A 17,440-nucleotide genomic window follows, 5' to 3' on the forward strand; every position below is an offset into this window, starting at 1 on the left:
TCCCCCTTGGTCTCCTTGTCCTCTCCATTTGCTTCTGCACCGCCCCCCCACCCCCACCCCCGTGCCAAAGGAATAGTTCACTGGCAGAACACAATGTTGTCCTCAAATTGTCCCTCTTTAGCCTGGTAGTTCTTGCTCCAGGCCCTTTCTAGATGTGTTTAGGGAAAAGTGACATACAGGTAACAAGGCTGATGCAGCCAAATGCATATGAACCTCACTTCTGAGAAAAACCCATAAAGAATATAAATTTACAAAATACTCCAGAGAATTCCTCCTGCATGGTTGGCAGGTACACACTCAGAAAGGATTCATTCCCATAAGAAGAGTGATTTTAAATTCTTATTTTACGTCCTCTTCAAAGAGATATTTAGGATTGGGAAGGAGATGGGATGGCAATTTAAGATAATCAAGGATGAAGAAAATTTCTGAAATTATGATGCAAGTCAGGGGTGATACAGACTCTTAAGTGTGAAAATCCCTTCTCTTCCCATGACATGGCAGTTTTTGTAAAGTGAAGTATACTTGACCCTCATGGTCCAGGGCCAAGATCTGGGTCAAGTGCCTGTTTTGGGAAGGGAAAATCTAACGAGCCAACCCCTGATGGGTTGCCTCAAGGAGAGGGCTAGATTACAGAAAAATCCAACAAAGCAAAGCCCTTGACCCTCTCTCCATTCCTTCCTTGGGAACCACATGGGTCTGATTGCCCAAAAGTGGGCAACCAAGAGAAGCTGGTGTCCAGATCAATGCACAGTCAGCCAGTCAGTCAGTACTGAGCCCTGAACCATTACACTGACGTGCTGCCCGCCCCCCCCCCCCGCCATTTTTACAAGACCAGGGGGAGATTATCCAGTAATCTGTCAAGGTCAGACCAGCTGTGGGGGAGATTTATAGGCCCAAATGGGGACAAATGGCATTTGTTCAGGCTACGAGACTCCTTAAGGAGGAAATGCAAAGACTGCAGGACTGAGGGCGAGATTTATTAGAGCAGGGAGGGGAAAGTGATTACATCCCATGAGCACACTGGACTTTTAGTCCAGTGATCCTCGAGGACACTTCAGGGAAAACCTTCACTATCCCCTCTCCATCCTGCACCCAGGTCTCTTTGGAGAGGACTAAACTGCAGAGTCCCTCAAGAAGAGCAGAGAGACTTGTACACCCAGGACTGTAAAGATTAACTAGCAACTCAGTGAAATAACACTTCTTGTTTCCGGACAAAAACACCAGGAACACTTTTCCTCCAGCTGTTTTCACGGAGTCCACAGAGACTAAAGCAATCGTCAGAAAAAGTTTGAAAAGCCTCGATTCTATATAAAACAGAATTTGGGTGTAGGTACCCAAAACTTTTTCATTAAATGAAGTGTCGGGTTCATCTTGATTTGCTATCTGGTGATACTGTCACTGGAGTACTTGTCATGTCTCTTAACAGCCTCCTTCAAGGTGGCAACCACATGGGAACCACCTTTACTGTCCTTTAGTGCCGGATGGTGTCTGGCACATTGTTGGCACCTAACGGACATCTGATGGATCTGGTTGAACACAAACGGGCCTAAGACCCTTTACAAGTAAAGAAATTGGCTTCTAGAGCATGAGAAATGTTCTAAATCCATTTTCTCTTTTGGGTGGAAGAGGGGCCTAAGCCTGGGCCACTGCCCCAAGGCCTGGCTGCCTAGACTTTCCTCAGGCGGACTGGCAGTACTTGTGGGGTCAGTCTGGTGCATTTCCACCCTCCCTTCTCTGCAGGAGCTCGGTACCAACCAGCTGGACATCAGTCCCTCCCCGTTCCTCCAGCCCCGTGCTGATGCGTACTACCTGGAGAAGCAAGTGCTTTCAACATTGCTCTACCATCACGGTGAACCGGTGAAGCTTCTGAGATATTAAGCAATCCATAACATTTGTGACCGGTTAACTTTAATTTGTCAAAATAAATCTGCAGTATTTTGCATGTTAGTAATACAGTGCTGGTATTGACAGGAAAAATCATCATCTGCTTACATAGAAACCTTCGTTTAGGAGCACACCTTAGGAGGGAAATGGGTATACAATAAAAGGCGAATGCAGGCCAAGCAGCGAGCCCTAGAGCATAACAGGCTGATGTCAGATTTGAGGATTATCTAATACAACTGTTTAGCTGCCAATCTGATAAAGGGAAGCTCTCAACCAGGTTACAACCAGAAAGGAAAAATAAACTCTGTTTTTCTCGTAGCGCGGTGGCCGTCGTGCCTTCAACACTTGGTTGAATCAGTTCATCAGCATCAAAACTCAATTCCAGTTCCAAGACACAGGAGAATCTTACCACACAACCTATCGCCACCCCCCCTTCAGTGGCCCGCCGCCACCCCCTTCCTGCCAACTCTCTCCCTCCCAAAAGAAGACACGACGTGGCTTTATTATTGCAGACAAGCTTCTTAAGTGAATAAAGAATGCATACAAAATAGCATTTTAACTGAACTCATACAATGAAGTCTCACTCCTGTTTATTATACAATGAATTGATAAAACAATCATTTCTAGTATATATCTTTTTTTTTTTTTTTTTTTTTTTTTTTTAAGAACTAATACTTTCAGGGTTCTGACGACCACACTCTAGCCTGGGGGTAGGGTCCACACCTGCCCCCACTGAGGACTGCTCCTTGGGCCACTGTGGAGAAAGCCTGGGCTGTCTGAATCACGGTGGACGGTGATTGCCAGCCCAGCCAAAGAGATGACAGGTCCCAGCAGGCAGAGCCAGAACCCAGTCCTGGGGCTGCATGCCAGGAAATTGGGCTTCCTCCAAATGTGGCCACCACCTGCCCAATCCAGGCCTCAGCAGGGCCATGTATGGGCCTTCCCTACACAAGTCCTTCCAGTAGTCCACACATAATGCTCTACAGATTAAAAACAAACCATCTTTGTACTGTGGATAGAACAGTTGTAACAAAGTCATAGCTACATATTTTTCTCTACATTTTGTTTATTGAGACAAACTAATTAAAAGGCACAAACATAGGGCATGTTTACATGGACATTATAACAAACATATACATTAAAAGTGTAGGAATGTGTTGCCTTCCTGCTAAACAGAAAGTTCCTAAGCTTTTATATATACAAAAGTTGTACAATTTAATGTCCTAAAGTACAAAAGATCATTTATAAAATTATTTTACACTAAGTACTATTTTATTTTTTACTACGTAGTTCAACCCCCTCGAACTGTTTTGTATAATGACACACAGATACCTGTCCCTGATGTAGGAAGTCTGCCTCAGATGTAAGGTGTTTGATGCTTGAACTGACACAGTGGGGTATAAACGGAAGTCATCCAGTTTGATAGTCAGTCCTGCAAACATTCTGCAAGATTAATACAACTAAATTCCACTTCTCTTAACTGCAAGATTAAAAAAGAAAAAAAAAAAACAAAACCCAAAACATATTGCAACTTAAAAAAATCACAGCGTCTTGGTTTTAGTAACTTTTTTTTTTTTTAAACACAATGCTTTCAAAACATGTGTGGCATGATGGTGTAAAGAGTATCTGTTTCCCTAACTTTTGGTTTCTACTTTATGTACAGAGATAAAACATCCTGCTAAGAAATAAAAAGCACATGTCTTAACGTGCACAATCATTGCTGGGTTTCTACAGGGAGTACAAATAGCTGTCTCCCTGAAAACACCACAAAGCTGATACAAGTGTTTTTTCAAAGAAAAAAAAAAAGTGATGTCCATATTTACAAAGTTGAACAAATCTGCACAATACTTGATTAAGAAACGGAAGGAGAAATTAAAAAAAAAAAAAAAGATACACTCTGCTGTTCTGAAGGGGCATACTACCTAGTTAGTGGTTAGAATAAAAACTGTATACAATTTAATATAAGACATAAACTCTAGTGAGCAACTAACACATCTTTCCCTGTTGTAACATCAACAGGCTCTGATTGGGAGAGAGAGGGGCATATCACAACCCAGTGCCTCCAGCATCTTCCAATTTAAAGCAATATATTTTAACTGTTCCAAAGTACTCCTTGGCTCCTGAAAGGAGTCCCACTGGCCTCTGTTTGTTAGGAGTCTGCCTGTCCACACACTTGACTTCTCCGCTGTCAGTTGAGGCCTTTTCTTACCAAAACACAATTTGTATATTTTGGTTGTTGTTGTTGTTGTTTTTTTAATTTTTTTTTTTTTTTTTAAAAAGTCAACTACAATGCTATATTCCATCAGGATTAATATGCTGAGCAATATTTACATCTCCAAATATCAGGTCACAATCCCTATTATATGTTGAAGTTAGAATGATAAATTATCATATGCTTTGCATATCAGAGCTGGTATCACCTTTCCCATAGGGAATGCTGCCTGAAATTAACATATTCCCAAAGGTAAAATGCATATTCTCTGAAATGCATTTTATTATGACAATGCATGTATTTACTCATAAAAACAATAAACACAGACAATTCTACACTAGCTCTCTATCTGTGGATTTAGGACTTCAGGTTAAAATCAGCCATCCACCCATCCACTTTATATGGGGAGAAGAGTTTTGCTAGTGTTTAGAATAAAATGATTTCTTGGGATTAGAAACAATAATGCTGTTTTTTTATTTTGAAATGGGTTTTGCTTTTTTATGATTGGTTTTAATTCTGGCATTTTATCTTGCCAACTACTATCCTGTTTAAGCAATGATGTCAGCTAAAAGGAATTTCTGATTAGACTAAAGTGGTCCAGTGATAAGTTACATACACACCCTACTTTGAATAATCCCAGCCAAATTGGAGAAAAATGCTACTACACTATTATTAACTAATGTAATAAAATCTCCCGATTTCATGGTTTACTTTTTGCTTTAATAAACTAAAAGTAAGTTGCTGGTAAATATTTACTTTAACCCATATTTTGATTTTATAATACTGTTTACCAAGGTGGTGATGTAGGCAAAGCTTGGGGTAAGAAAGGCATGCTCTCTACAGGCCTCATTGCTATATTGAGAGGGGCAGCTAACGTCATAGGTGTGGGCAGGTTCATTGGAGATGTGATCGTGACAGGGTGTGCTATATTCACTGGAGCAGTGACAGGGGTGGGAAGGTTGACTGGGGTAGTGAGTGTTAAAGGAGAGGTCATGGATAACGGACTGGTTATAGTTACAGGGTGCCCTATGTTCATTGGGCTGGTTATGTTAACTGCACTTGAAACATTTACTGGACTTCTCATGCTCATTGCAGCTGCCACTGTGACTGGGTTTGACATCGTCCCAGACGACACAGAGGACGTTATATTGAATGGAGTAGTGAGAGTCACAGGTGTCGTAGCAGCCGTGGAGGTTTGGCACAGGTTAGCAGCTTCTAAAATAAGAAGACAAAATGGCCTTTAGACTCCCAAAGCAACGAACAAAATTCACAGTTTCTGAATCAACTTTTTTTAATTAAAAGGACAAACATTTTATGAATGAAAATACAGTTTTCTACCAAGTGGTCATCAGGAAGGGAGGCTCTCTGAACACAGAACTGGGGGGGCGGGGTGCATGAATCTCTTTTCTGATGCTGTACCTCCCACAAGGACTTGGGTAACCTGTTCAGCCTGGTGCTTTTGGTTTCAAGTTTAGATTTATGTACCTACCTCACAGTGATGCTGGGAAGATCAGTTAATTTCTGCAAGGCACTCTGGGGGGCAGAGATAGCAAGCAGGGCTTAGTATTCTCACTACAGCTTCATGCAGGCAGAGCCAACCATCGGCAGGCCAGGAGAAAGAGCCTGTTTTACACAGCACTGGGCCAATGGTCACACAAGAACAGGTAATCAGAAAAATCTTCTGGTAAGGCACACTGTAACTAGCGGAGAGAGTTGTGCGTCCTCACTGCTATGAACTCTAAAGATTCAGAGGTGAAGCTACATTCTGTTAAGGTTTTAAAAATCTGTAAGTAGGACTGGTAAAAAGGCTATTTTAATATCATGTTTATTTCAGTCTTAGAAAAATTGTTTAGTTAAATAATCCTGTTTCTGGTTAGGTTTCCTAACTATGTTAAGACAAAATATCTCTCAATGGGTTTATATTCTCCTTCCCAAACTCCCATTTCTTGTGTTTCTGATGCTGACACAATTTTATGCCTAGTGTCATTTAATTGCCTATACACACACACACACACACACACACATATATAAATCAACCATATCAAGGAGGAATAATTAAGCAAGGAGCCCTTGCAGTGATTTGGGGGACCCTGGTCCTTGTTATCCAGCAATGCCTGGTCATTTCTTAAAATTTGCCTCAGAGGTGACCCCCCCACCCCACCCCTCAACAAAATTCAGCACCACCTGCTGGTGTGTCAGAAAACAGCAGTAAGAAGACAGGTGGGTGGGCTAGCTGTGTGTAACCTGGCTGTCAAAATGGAGAAATACATTTGAGACTAAAGATGGAGGTCTGCATACTCCCACACATATGGGTCAAAGCACCTCACACGGAACCTGGGGTCAATATGCAGCCCTTCCTTGATCAGTATGATGGAACTCCATACTCTCTGTCAAGAATTCCCAAACCTGACTGATCAAAATCATTTATCTAGGGAGCTTGAAGGAAACAAAGAAAAAAAAGGCCTCCCAGGAAATTCAATAGTGAGATTTACATGAATCTTGGAAATCTGGGTTTGTTTTTTTTTTTTTTAAATGTTTATTTGAGGGAGAGCGCACACACACACAAGTATGTGTGCAGGGGAGGGGCAGAGAGAGATGGAGAGAGAGTATCCCAAGCAGGCTCTGCAATGTCAGCACAGAGCCCGACATGGGGCTCAGTTCCACTAACCTCAAGATCGTGACCTGAGCCGAAATCAAGAGTCCGGACGCTTAACCCACTGAGCCACCCAGGCGACCCGGAAATCTGTATTTTTAAAAAGTTCCCAAGATGGTGATCTGATTGTCACTCAGGTTTGGGAACTTAACATTATCTTATTTAAAAAAGAGACACGTTGATTCAAGTTTACATTTTCAGGGCAGGAGTCTCCTCTGCCCCCAAATGTGGCATTTTACTAACATGAATATAGAAGTTTCTAACATCAGTGGTGGTTTCCAGAGATATTCATGCTACAAATGGGACTACAATAGCATTTTGTTTCATGGAGGTCAGAAGATGAGCTAAACAATCAAGTCTTATTGTGCAAGCAAACTGAAATACAACACCAAATGGAAGAGTGCAGAAAGAAAGAGAAAACCAACTCACTTTTGAGGTGATGGTAGCACTGCTAAGGATATTCTTGTTTATACCAAAGAGGGAGCTTTCACCCTCACATGCGCCACTTTCCCAACCCTGCACATTTTCCTTTCAGTCTGACATCATCCTTTTCCAGGACTTCAACAATTTTACTCTCAACTCCTTTAAGTAAAACATCCTCCGTAACATGCTGTCTTTCACTCACTGGGCAACTGTCATGGCACGTATACATGACACGTATACATTCCCCCCACCCCCCAACCCCTTCTCCTAACCATATAGCATTTTATTAGAACAATGACAAATTTTCATTTTCAAGAGAGGAGCAAGCGGCAGCTGAGGAAGGGTGGAAAGCCCATCTGGCTGCGATGCCAGTACATGTATGAGAAAGGAAGCTATTCCTTTTATCTTTATCCAAGTACAGGGTGTTTAGAAGGGATCTGTGCAAGGCAACAGCCGTACTACATGAAAGCGAAAGAGGGAAAAAACCACACAGCAAAGGATTACAAGAAGCCTACATCCAGGGGATTCCTTATGAATTTAAAATAAAACAGGAATAAGACATGGTAGGGGTCAGGAAGCAAAGAAGGAATTTCGGGAATCTCTCCCGTGGCTGATGGTACATAGACAAAAAGATTGATTTGAAATGGCTGCACAACAGTCTAGAAGCCAAAAGCTATAGGTATGAAGTTAAAAAGCTATGTTGAAAAGTGATGCTCTGATTCTTTAGAAGATACATGAAAGGAAAGGGAACCATTCTCAATTTTAGTAACAACTAAAGTTCCTGACAACTTGGTACATATATGTTAAGCTAATGCCAGCCCCAGTGACAGACTGAATGAGACTAAGGATAAGACCAAGAGAAAAGATTATCAGCACTATAAAGTCGGAAACGTGTAATGAATAATACAATACAGAAAGAACACTACAAAGCAGAAAATAGCAAAGCTTTAAGAAAATAAACTACAGAACGAAAACACTCCTTTAGCCACACTTGGAGCACTGACTGCCTCATCTTACCTTTCTTTCTTGCTTTGACAGCTTCTTCCCACAGTCTCAGTGTCTCCACCTGCTTCCCTGGCCAGCTCGTCACATGTTGCTGCTGCTGCTGCTGCTGCTGCTGCTGCTGCTGCTGCTTCTGGTTGCTGGTCTCTTCACTCATGCATGCTACTCCAAAGATAAACCAGAAACGCTACATTTACCTTGAAAAAGTGCAGCCATTTTCTTTCAAAACCCCAAACTTGGATACTTAGAGACTCCTCATGCTTCTCTGACCTTTATCATTGGACTTGATAGTTTTTACTACAGAGCATCTTCTTTTGCTGCTTCTGTCTATATTGGTCAAAGTAGATAAATTAAGAAAGGAATCTAGGAAACTAGGGAAAATCAATATAAAAGAAAAAAAGAATTCTTTGCTATATTGAAAAGCAAGTGTCTTTTGGAAGGGAACTTCGTTAACATTAGAATGGACAAATTCACACTCACCAAAATATCTAATATAGTTGGTTACTTGACCACAACAACATGCACTAGAAGTCAGTTTTTGTAAAGTTAACAAAGTGTGACATGCTAGATAATAAACCCAACGTACTTACAAAGAAGGAAAATGGATGAGATTAAAACACAATAAACGTTCTTTCCCACTCACTTTTGGCCACCTATTTTGAGAACTTAATGTTTCTGCTGCACAAAGTGCATATATAATGGGATACAGAATGAGAAATATACTTTCTCCTGGTGGTTAGGGCAATCTCAAAGAAAAAGCCTGGGTAGATGCAAGTATCAAGTTTTATCCACAAGTCCCTGAAAGAGTCTCTTTTCAATTCCGAATTTAAGGTGGGCAAAGCACTTACACCTTCAAATGGGTAGGATGTCCTATCTCTACAGATCTGGGTCTGAAAAGCAAACTTAATAACACTCCTTTCATCTTTAAGGTTATTAAGGGCATGTTATTAACTCAATCAGTAGTTAGGAGACATTGATGCTTGAGAATCTTCCTAACACTGAATAAAAACAATCAAAATTGCCCAGCATAAGATGCAACTTCCTAGTGTGGCTTCTGCTGCCGCAATCCTAAAACACTAGAGCCTTTTAGTCAAACTCCATAGAAGAAGGGACGCATTGAAAAACAGCTACGGGAAAATTATGCTTTTCTAACTTGGGTGTCGTTAGTAGACAAGCACAGGACTGAAAGCAAAATTAGCGGAGGGCTTGTCAGTGCTGTCTGTACATATGCAGGTGAGGTCTGTTTCTAACATCAGTATCTACTCTGCACTGACGTGTGTTTACGCGCTTTGGTGATGGGAGGGAACATGTAAGATGAACGTGAACGTACTGACAGCACAGTGAAAATACCTTCAGTACATTATCAAAACACTCAGATTTCACCAATCTCAAATGCGACAGAAATATAATTTGAAGTGTCACCTACTTTTACTGATGCCTTGTTTACATGTATTACAGTTGATACTTTGGCTCTGCCCGTGTGTCTTTAAGTGGCTGGTGATGTACGCTGCACTCAGAAGCTTCCCACAGATGTTACACGATACCTTGCCTTCGTGGCGCACCATGTGTGTCCGCAGTCTGTCTTTGGTGGCAAAGGCAGCAGTGCACGTCTGCATGAGGGAGGAAAACTTTTTTTAAATATAGACTATCCTGTTCTACTCATTTTAAAGTACGTTATATTCTAGGCATTACCCTATCCATGTCCGCAAGCAGACTGAGTTGAATCTGAACTGCATGTGTTACCTAGAATCGCCATCATGACAAAACACTCGATGAATTTTAGACCCTTACGTTTTGAGGGAAGAAAAAATATCAACACAGAGTAAGTACTGAAAAGATGTGAGCCGTAGAGTCAGTTAAACCTGGATTTAAATCCAGCTCCTTGATTCACGACAAGGTAACACTGAGCAAATTAGTTAACCTATCTGAATGTGTTTCTTCATCTGTAAAATGAAGGTAAATAATACCTACCTCACAAATTTATTGGTGGGATTAAGAGACTGGCCCGAGGCCTCGCACATAGCAGGCACTCATTCAAATGACACTAGCTTCCTTCCTCGAATTGGATTTTTCTTACAGTTCAAATCATTTACTTAATAAAGTCAGTCATTAACACATTTAACTGAAAGGAGCACAAAAAGACTTCCAACAACAAACTAAAATTACTGAGGTCTAAAAAAGTCATTTGATTTAGCAAGATTCCTAACCTTTTCATTATCACAACTTATGTGAAATAAAATCAACAGATTTTCAAACAACTAGAAAATACCCCAATTTGGCAGACAAACATCCGGTAAGTGATAACATTTGGGAGAAAATTCCTAGTTTTCTTCTATTACAGTTAAAACAACCTCAATCGTCAACCCAGCAAATAATTTAAAGCATTTCATTCATTTATTTCATTCATTCCAAACACATAATGACCTTTGCCAGACTATACATTTTTTTCTTATAACAATAAATACTGTTGCCTAAGGAAAGGGAAATGTAGCTTAACAAAAACAACACATTTACATTTTTAAATGCTCTTGCCTCACAGAAATAGAAGCTGTCATTTATCTCGTATAAAACCAGAATTCAAATGGACCACATTTACTCAAGTCAGTGATTTTAAGACTATTCAAGAACGGTGAGATTTGATTGGCTCAGACCTTTTGGATAATGTGCATTAAGTGCTACACTAAGGATAAGTCATTTTAACTCTTACTTGGCATTTGAAGGGTCTTTCTGTTGAATGGACATGTTTTACGTGACAGCTTAAGTGGTCAGGCCTGTGAAAGAGAGAGTTTCAACAGAAGATGTAATGGAACACACATTGAGAAATGCTACTCACTGTGATGTTTACATGCTTGGCAGCTTTGGGTGGGGGGCATTTTAAAGAAAGCTAGCCGAATTACCAACTCCCCCTCCCCCCAGTGCAAGCCTCCTTACCTCTCTTACCACAAACAAAAGTCTTAGTCCTTTACCTGTTAATTTTTCTCTCCTAGTCAACATCAAATCATGTTAGGTCTTGGTTCTTTAAATTATAAAATACCCAAAGTTTTAGTCCTAACACTTGCCAGAGACAGCTACTACTCTATTAACTTTAAAAGCCTTGAAAATGAAAATTAGTGAAATGTTAGTAACCACAGATACACGGAAAAACGTCCTCCTACAACTTTTACTAAGAGTATCCAAGGTCATCCCAACTTCCAGGAAATAAGTTTCTTTGATTTGCACAGTGAACCTCATATCTAGTCACCCGACTGAATTGGAAACTGGTGGTTTTGCAGTGACAAGAATTACTGATGTGCCAAATGAAGACCCCAGTCCACCAAGGCACTTCTCAGCTGAAATATTAAGCTAATCACTGTGTCATCGCTTGCCAACCACACCACACTGAAATGAGACCTGGAGGTGTAATACTTTATCTATCACCAATCTCCTCTAATAACACAGGCCTGCCCACAGCTATTCTCACATAAACCTTCTAGATGGCAAAGAGACAAAACTGAAGTTCACTGATACCATAATGAAAGCAAAGCAAAGCAAAATGCAGTACCTCGAGAAGCCTTTCCCACAAACACTGCAAGTATAGGGTTTGGTGATGCCTCCTTCGTGAGACCTCACATGGTAAGTCATCCGGTCCTTCCTCTTGAAGCGCTGATTACAAACAGGACACTCGAAGGGCTTTTCGTCCGAATGGGAGAGCTTGTGCCGGTTGAGGTGGTACACGTCTCGGAAGGCCTTCCCACACATCTCGCAGGCATGGTTCTTCTTGACAGGCTTACTGGGTTTCTTGACAGACTGGGTCACGGGCATAGCTGTGGTGCTGGCACTGCTGCTGGGGTTGGTGCCCGAGGAAGATGTAGTGACTGTTGATAAGATGCCAGCAATGGTTGAGACCAACGAAGTTCTGCTGCTGTCCCCAGCGATGGTGGAGATGAGGGGAACCACCGTAGTGGGAGTTTTCTTTGACCGGGACACCAACTTGATCCCTGTGTGGCAGGACTCGTGGCGCCTCAGGTGATAGCTGTCCCTGAAAGCTTTACTGCAGTAAGTGCACACAAATGAAGTTTTGGGTTTTTCTTTTTTAATCCCAATGGCATCCTTTAATGTTTCTGGTGCCGCTTGAGGTTTCTGAGTTATTGGTATTGGAAGCAATGGTTTCTGATCAGGGGGTTCCACAGCAGAGCTCAGGAGGGGCAGCAAGCTGTTCTGTGCTGCCTGCTGTTGGTGATGGGAGGCTTCATGGGCCTAAAACCAAACATTTACACTTCAGAAACTCAGCCTCTCACAATGGCCTTCAAAATTCAACATGTCCCACAGACAACAGAGACCAGAAGAAACAATCAAAGAGCCTGTAAGCTACTCCCTGCAGCAGTGAGCCAGCAACCACCTAGTGACCCTTAGAGCTTCCAGTACAAAGCATTAAAATCACTGTGCAGACACAAAACTTGTACGACTAAGTTGCTGACAGTGATCTTGCTTTCAAACAGCTGACTACACACCACCCTGGTTCATAAGGGACATACCAGCGGATGGAATCAGTTTGCATTAGTCTGTCAGTGCTGAAACCAAGTTTAAATAACTTGTCCAAAAAAAAAAAAAAAAAAAAAAGTCACACTCCAGACTAAGTATCTACGAGTACCTTACTGCAGTAACACACACACAACACATTCATACACATACACATGTATACACATAATCATCTATTTGTCTATTTTACCTAGGAAAAGAAAGGCACTGTCTCTCCCTTTCCATCAGAAAACTTAGTGCTGGAGGAAGGAGGCTGTTGCTAAGTGATAACAGGAATCTAGCTCTCTGAATACATACGTGGTTTGGTAAGTTTCCTTTTAAAGTTTTTACTTTACTTTATTACTAAAAGATTGACTGAAATTAAACCTGCTATTAATCAGCCTGGAAGGCATGTGTGAAGGTAGCCCACAGCAAAACACCTGTCAGTTGTTTCCCAGTTCATTTACTCTTACGCTAGAAATCTGCATCCTTTAACAACACTAGTTGTTCAAACCTGAAACTCTCAAAGACAGACTAGCAAGAGAACACAAACCGTAAATAATTAAAATTCCTTTCATTTTCATCTTCTTCCAGCACTTGGATGTTTCGTTAAAGTATTAGACATTTGCTGTTATAATGTGCTTCTCCACTCCAGAACTGGACGCTGTCTAGAAATTTTCTTTAGCTGCACTGAAACCAAAATTTCGTCGTGGATCATGTTCTTGGTATTTATGAGTAGTTACTCTCTTGGTTTTGCTTCTTTTAAAATTCTCCATACTGATAAACAATTAGGAAATGATGGGGAAAATTCCTGAAATAGTTCTTCCTGATACGTTGTACTTTTTACCACCACTATTTTTGCAACTTTTGATAGTGGGCTCAAGCCCCTACGCTTGAGTTTTGTAATCCTAAAAGGATACATGCATTCGAAGGCAGGAGTTCCAAATATCTTAAGCATACAACATCCTAGGAGGGCCCATCCCATCATCTTAGACACCCTAGCCACTTATTTACCCTTCTCACTCTATAATCACAAATCCTACAGTTAACTTGATTAAGAAGAAAATAACAAGGAGACAGACACACATGCTCAGAGCTTCTCCCCTGATGGATAAGAGTGTCTATCGCACATAGCTGTAATATTTACGTGATGGCAGCACAGCAGCTAAGCCTGGAACCAGTCTCCCCAAATCATTAGGAAGTGTGGTATCCACAGCTACCAGTTTCAATTTAATAATTTTGGTTGAATCACCCTTTCGGTCCTGGAAATACAGAAATTGTGTGCTTACTTATGAGTATCTTTCTGGACTCAGGGATCATACTGAATTACAGTCCACTTTTAATTTAATTTATGGAGCTACTGTAAATGTCAGGGTCTGCCCAGGAGACATTAGTAGAAACTTTACAGAATTTGGATGCAAATCTTACCCCCTTTCCAACCTGTATACCCAAGTTTCCATACAGTATACAAACAGTTAATAGCTGAAGATAGCTCACGATATACAATTTCAAAGGCTAACAGATCAGATAATAGAGAATGCAAATCTTCTGGCCAAAGTTCAGACTTATAGTGTTTAGAGGCATTTTTCAATTCTGAACAACCATTAGTTCGATGGAGTACTAAAAGCACTTACTGCCATTTTACCAATTCAGATGTCTGTGGCAACATAAAGTATTTTTACAGCATTGCTGAAGCTCACTCTCACACGAGGTCACACCAGGTCCCTGCTTCTTGGGTGAAATGCTGTAGAATGCCTCGATCACTATGGGAATCACTCTCTGAGGATTCCTAAGGTCCCCACACTTCTACATGAAGCCTTCTAAGAGGGGAACTGGATTCCCCCAACTTGTTCACTGAGGGAGAGACAGAGTAAAATAACCACCATGGCCTGCCTTCAGTTAAGTGATTAAAAAAAAAAAAAAAAAAAAATTCTGGGTAGACTTTTATTTGACTAGTATCATCAAACCAAAGCTTTCATTTTATCTCCCATCTCTTTCAACTTGAAGGCTTTTTTAACCCTGCCCAAGCTTTCCTTTTTCTGGGGTTGGCAAAAAACAAAACAGAAATGTTATTTCATCACCCAGGGTGATAGGATATAGCACCATGAAATCTCCAGTGCCAGAGGGCAAAAAATTTTGTACTGAAACAAATTAGCATCAGTGAGTCATATCTTGAATGCCCTGTTAGGAGAATCATCCATCAAACATCTTAACAGCTATGGCTTTCACTTTCCACCAGGTTATCTGGAAAGCAAGCAGGTATTAAACTGTTTTAAAATATAAATTCCACAGTATGCTCTAGGAAACAAACGAGAGAGTTTAACTCTCCCATTTCCCCAGGGAAAATTACTTAAAATTGAAACTGAATAAGTCTATTCATACCTTTCTATAGAAAAGACTGAAATATTCTCTTAACCCATTCCACTGTCTTTGGCTCTAAATTATTTTTCCAACAATTTTCACTGCACACATTGCCAAGCCCAGGATCAAATATTAGCTTTCACACTTCTCCATCAGGTGGAGAAAAAGATTTTAATTGCTGAAAAAAAAAATTCAATAATATAAAGTCTAATTAACAAGTTGATCAATAAATGATTGGCATTTGTCTTATCCAGGAAAAGAATAAAAGTATTCCAAAAAAACGTTCAACTAGCTTTCCAAAAATTAGTTATAGGTTTTTTCTTTACATAAAGAACTCTCCTTTTTTTCAATCACCATTAAGTTTACATACAGCAGATTTAATATGGTAAATCAAAAGCATTCTTCAAATGAAAATCACTTAGGTGGCCCATTAATCCCATGTTTTAAAAAGACCATTTGAAAGCGTTTTCTAGAGAGGGCATTTGCCACCTTTACACCAATCTGGATGCCAGGTAGTTATACATCATATCTTCCCCAATGCATTTTTTAGGTAGACTTAAAGCATGATAAAACAATACTAGATCAGGATGAGAAAAGAAGTTTGACAAATTTTGTGTGTCTTCAATTTTAAGAAGCCCGAATATATTTCAATAACTACTTACAAATCAAATTTACTCACATTTGAAAGAAAATATGTTTGAAAACAATATACCAGCTCTACACAATAGGTAATGTCTGAATTATCCAATTCCCTATATCATCTCCACTGGGATGGGTCCAGTGGCTGGGATGATTTTTTGAGAATTCTGCATCCATTCCTGGTTAGTTTCAAAGGTCTCCAGCGCCCAAGCAAGGCGTTTGGGATTTCACAAAGTTATTCAAAGAAGGAAAATAACCCAGAGAGGCGGGAAGAACGCATTTAAAGTGACAAGCTTCTTAACCTCCTCCGGTTCCGAAGTTTTCCCGTGAGCTCATCACTACTGCCCACTAAGTGATTCGTTTGCAAATAGAAATGAGGCAGGGAAAAAATAAGTTCCAGCCTAGGTCTTCCCAACAGGGGTCCCCCACCTAAAACAGACGGGCAAGAGGAGTGCCAACGTATCGGCTACAGTCACTTTTAAGTTTCTTGCAGAAAGTGTAGACCAACACCCCAACGAATGACTCATCTGGGGGCTTTGTAAGCGGACTTTGTTTGCTGTCTCCACTTTCCGTCTCCCCCACTCGGTAGGAGGAAACGTTCTAGGTGGGACGAGAGGGAAAAGCGCTCCGGGAGAGAAGGTCGGGCCTCCTGGAGTCCCGGCCCCCACCGCTCCCCCCGCCCCGGCCCGGCTGGGGGATTCCCCGGGCTGAATGGGACGGCGGGAGAGCTGGACAGAGGGAGAGGGTGTCAGCTGCCAAGGTTCGGCAAAGGCTTGCGAGAGAAAAAATGTAATCCAGTGAAAAAGTTTGGGGAGGGGAGACTCACTCAGAACACCCCCCAACAGGGTAAACACGGGGGGGGGGGGCGGGAAGGGGGAGTGGCGGGGAACCCAGGGATACCCGCTATTCGCGGGGATGGGGGGGTCAGAAAGTCAACACACACACAAAAAGAGGGGAGGGAGGTTAAACGGCAGGACAGCGAAAGATGGATGAAGTGTGTGTGTGTGGGGGGGGGTGTCTCAGAGTAGGACCTAGGGACCCCCCCCTCACCCCACGGTGCGGGCCCGGGCCGAGCGCGCGGTGGCCAAGCGGCCCGCGCTATCCAGCGGCCCGGCGCCCTCCTTTCTCTGGGCCGCGGGTGGTGACAGCGACCGGCCTCCTCCCTTCCCCTTCAGGGCGGGAGGGAAGGGTGTGTGCGTGTGCATGAGTGTGTTAGGGGGGGCCCGGGGTTCACCCCGAGGCCTGCTCTCTCCCCCGCACCCCGTGAGGCCGCCTCCTTTCACCTCAGCAGCCCCGCTCCGCCGGGGCGGGCGGGCGGAAAAACAAAGGGGGATTAAGGCCGGGCCGGAGAGCGGAGCCGGGAGGGAGGGGAGGAGGAGCGCCCGCCCGCCCGCCAGCCCGGGGCCCGGCCCCCCTGTCCCCCCCGTGCCCCCCCCGGGGGGGCCCCCAGTACCTGGAACAGGAACGCGGTCCAGTTGGCCTCCATGGCTGCGGCGGCCGACCCCCCTCCTCCCCACTCCCCCCGCTCGGGGAGCCTCCTCAGCCGGAGGAGGCGACAACAAAGCGGCGGCGGCGGCGGCGGCGGCAGCGGCAGCGGCGGCTCCTCAACATGGCAGCGCCGAGCGCGGCCACTTCCGGTAACCTCCGGGACGCACCACCGCCGCGGCGAGCGCGGGCGGGGGGGGAGCCCCGACCCGGCCGCCGCCGCCCCCAGCCGCCCGGACCCCTTCTGGGCGTCCCCGCCGCAGACTCGCCGCCTCGGAGCTCAG

The 17,440-nt window shown here is 42.8% G+C and overlaps 1 protein-coding gene across 2 annotated transcripts; it reads right to left on the bottom strand.

Moving 5' to 3' along the window:
- Positions 1-1,886: 1,886 nt before the first annotated feature.
- VEZF1 (vascular endothelial zinc finger 1) lies at positions 1,887-17,419 on the bottom strand. 2 transcript variants are annotated; one of them, XM_058704688.1, is made up of 6 exons: positions 17,125-17,419; positions 11,716-12,410; positions 10,882-10,945; positions 9,601-9,802; positions 8,190-8,336; positions 1,887-5,311 (listed from the first exon to the last, which is right to left on the bottom strand). In XM_058704688.1, the coding sequence occupies exons 1-6, from the start codon at positions 17,155-17,157 to the stop codon at positions 4,884-4,886; spliced, it is 1,569 nt and encodes a 522-aa protein (XP_058560671.1). In that variant the 5' UTR covers positions 17,158-17,419; the 3' UTR covers positions 1,887-4,883. The 2 variants fall into 2 exon arrangements, with proteins under 2 accessions (XP_058560671.1, XP_058560672.1); XM_058704689.1 differs by having other exon boundaries at positions 9,601-9,784; positions 17,125-17,413.
- Between the last annotated feature and the right edge of the window lie 21 nt (positions 17,420-17,440).

The sequence above is a fragment of the Neofelis nebulosa genome, chromosome 16 (assembly GCF_028018385.1).
Source record: "Neofelis nebulosa isolate mNeoNeb1 chromosome 16, mNeoNeb1.pri, whole genome shotgun sequence".
Classification (NCBI taxonomy): domain Eukaryota; kingdom Metazoa; phylum Chordata; class Mammalia; order Carnivora; family Felidae; genus Neofelis; species Neofelis nebulosa.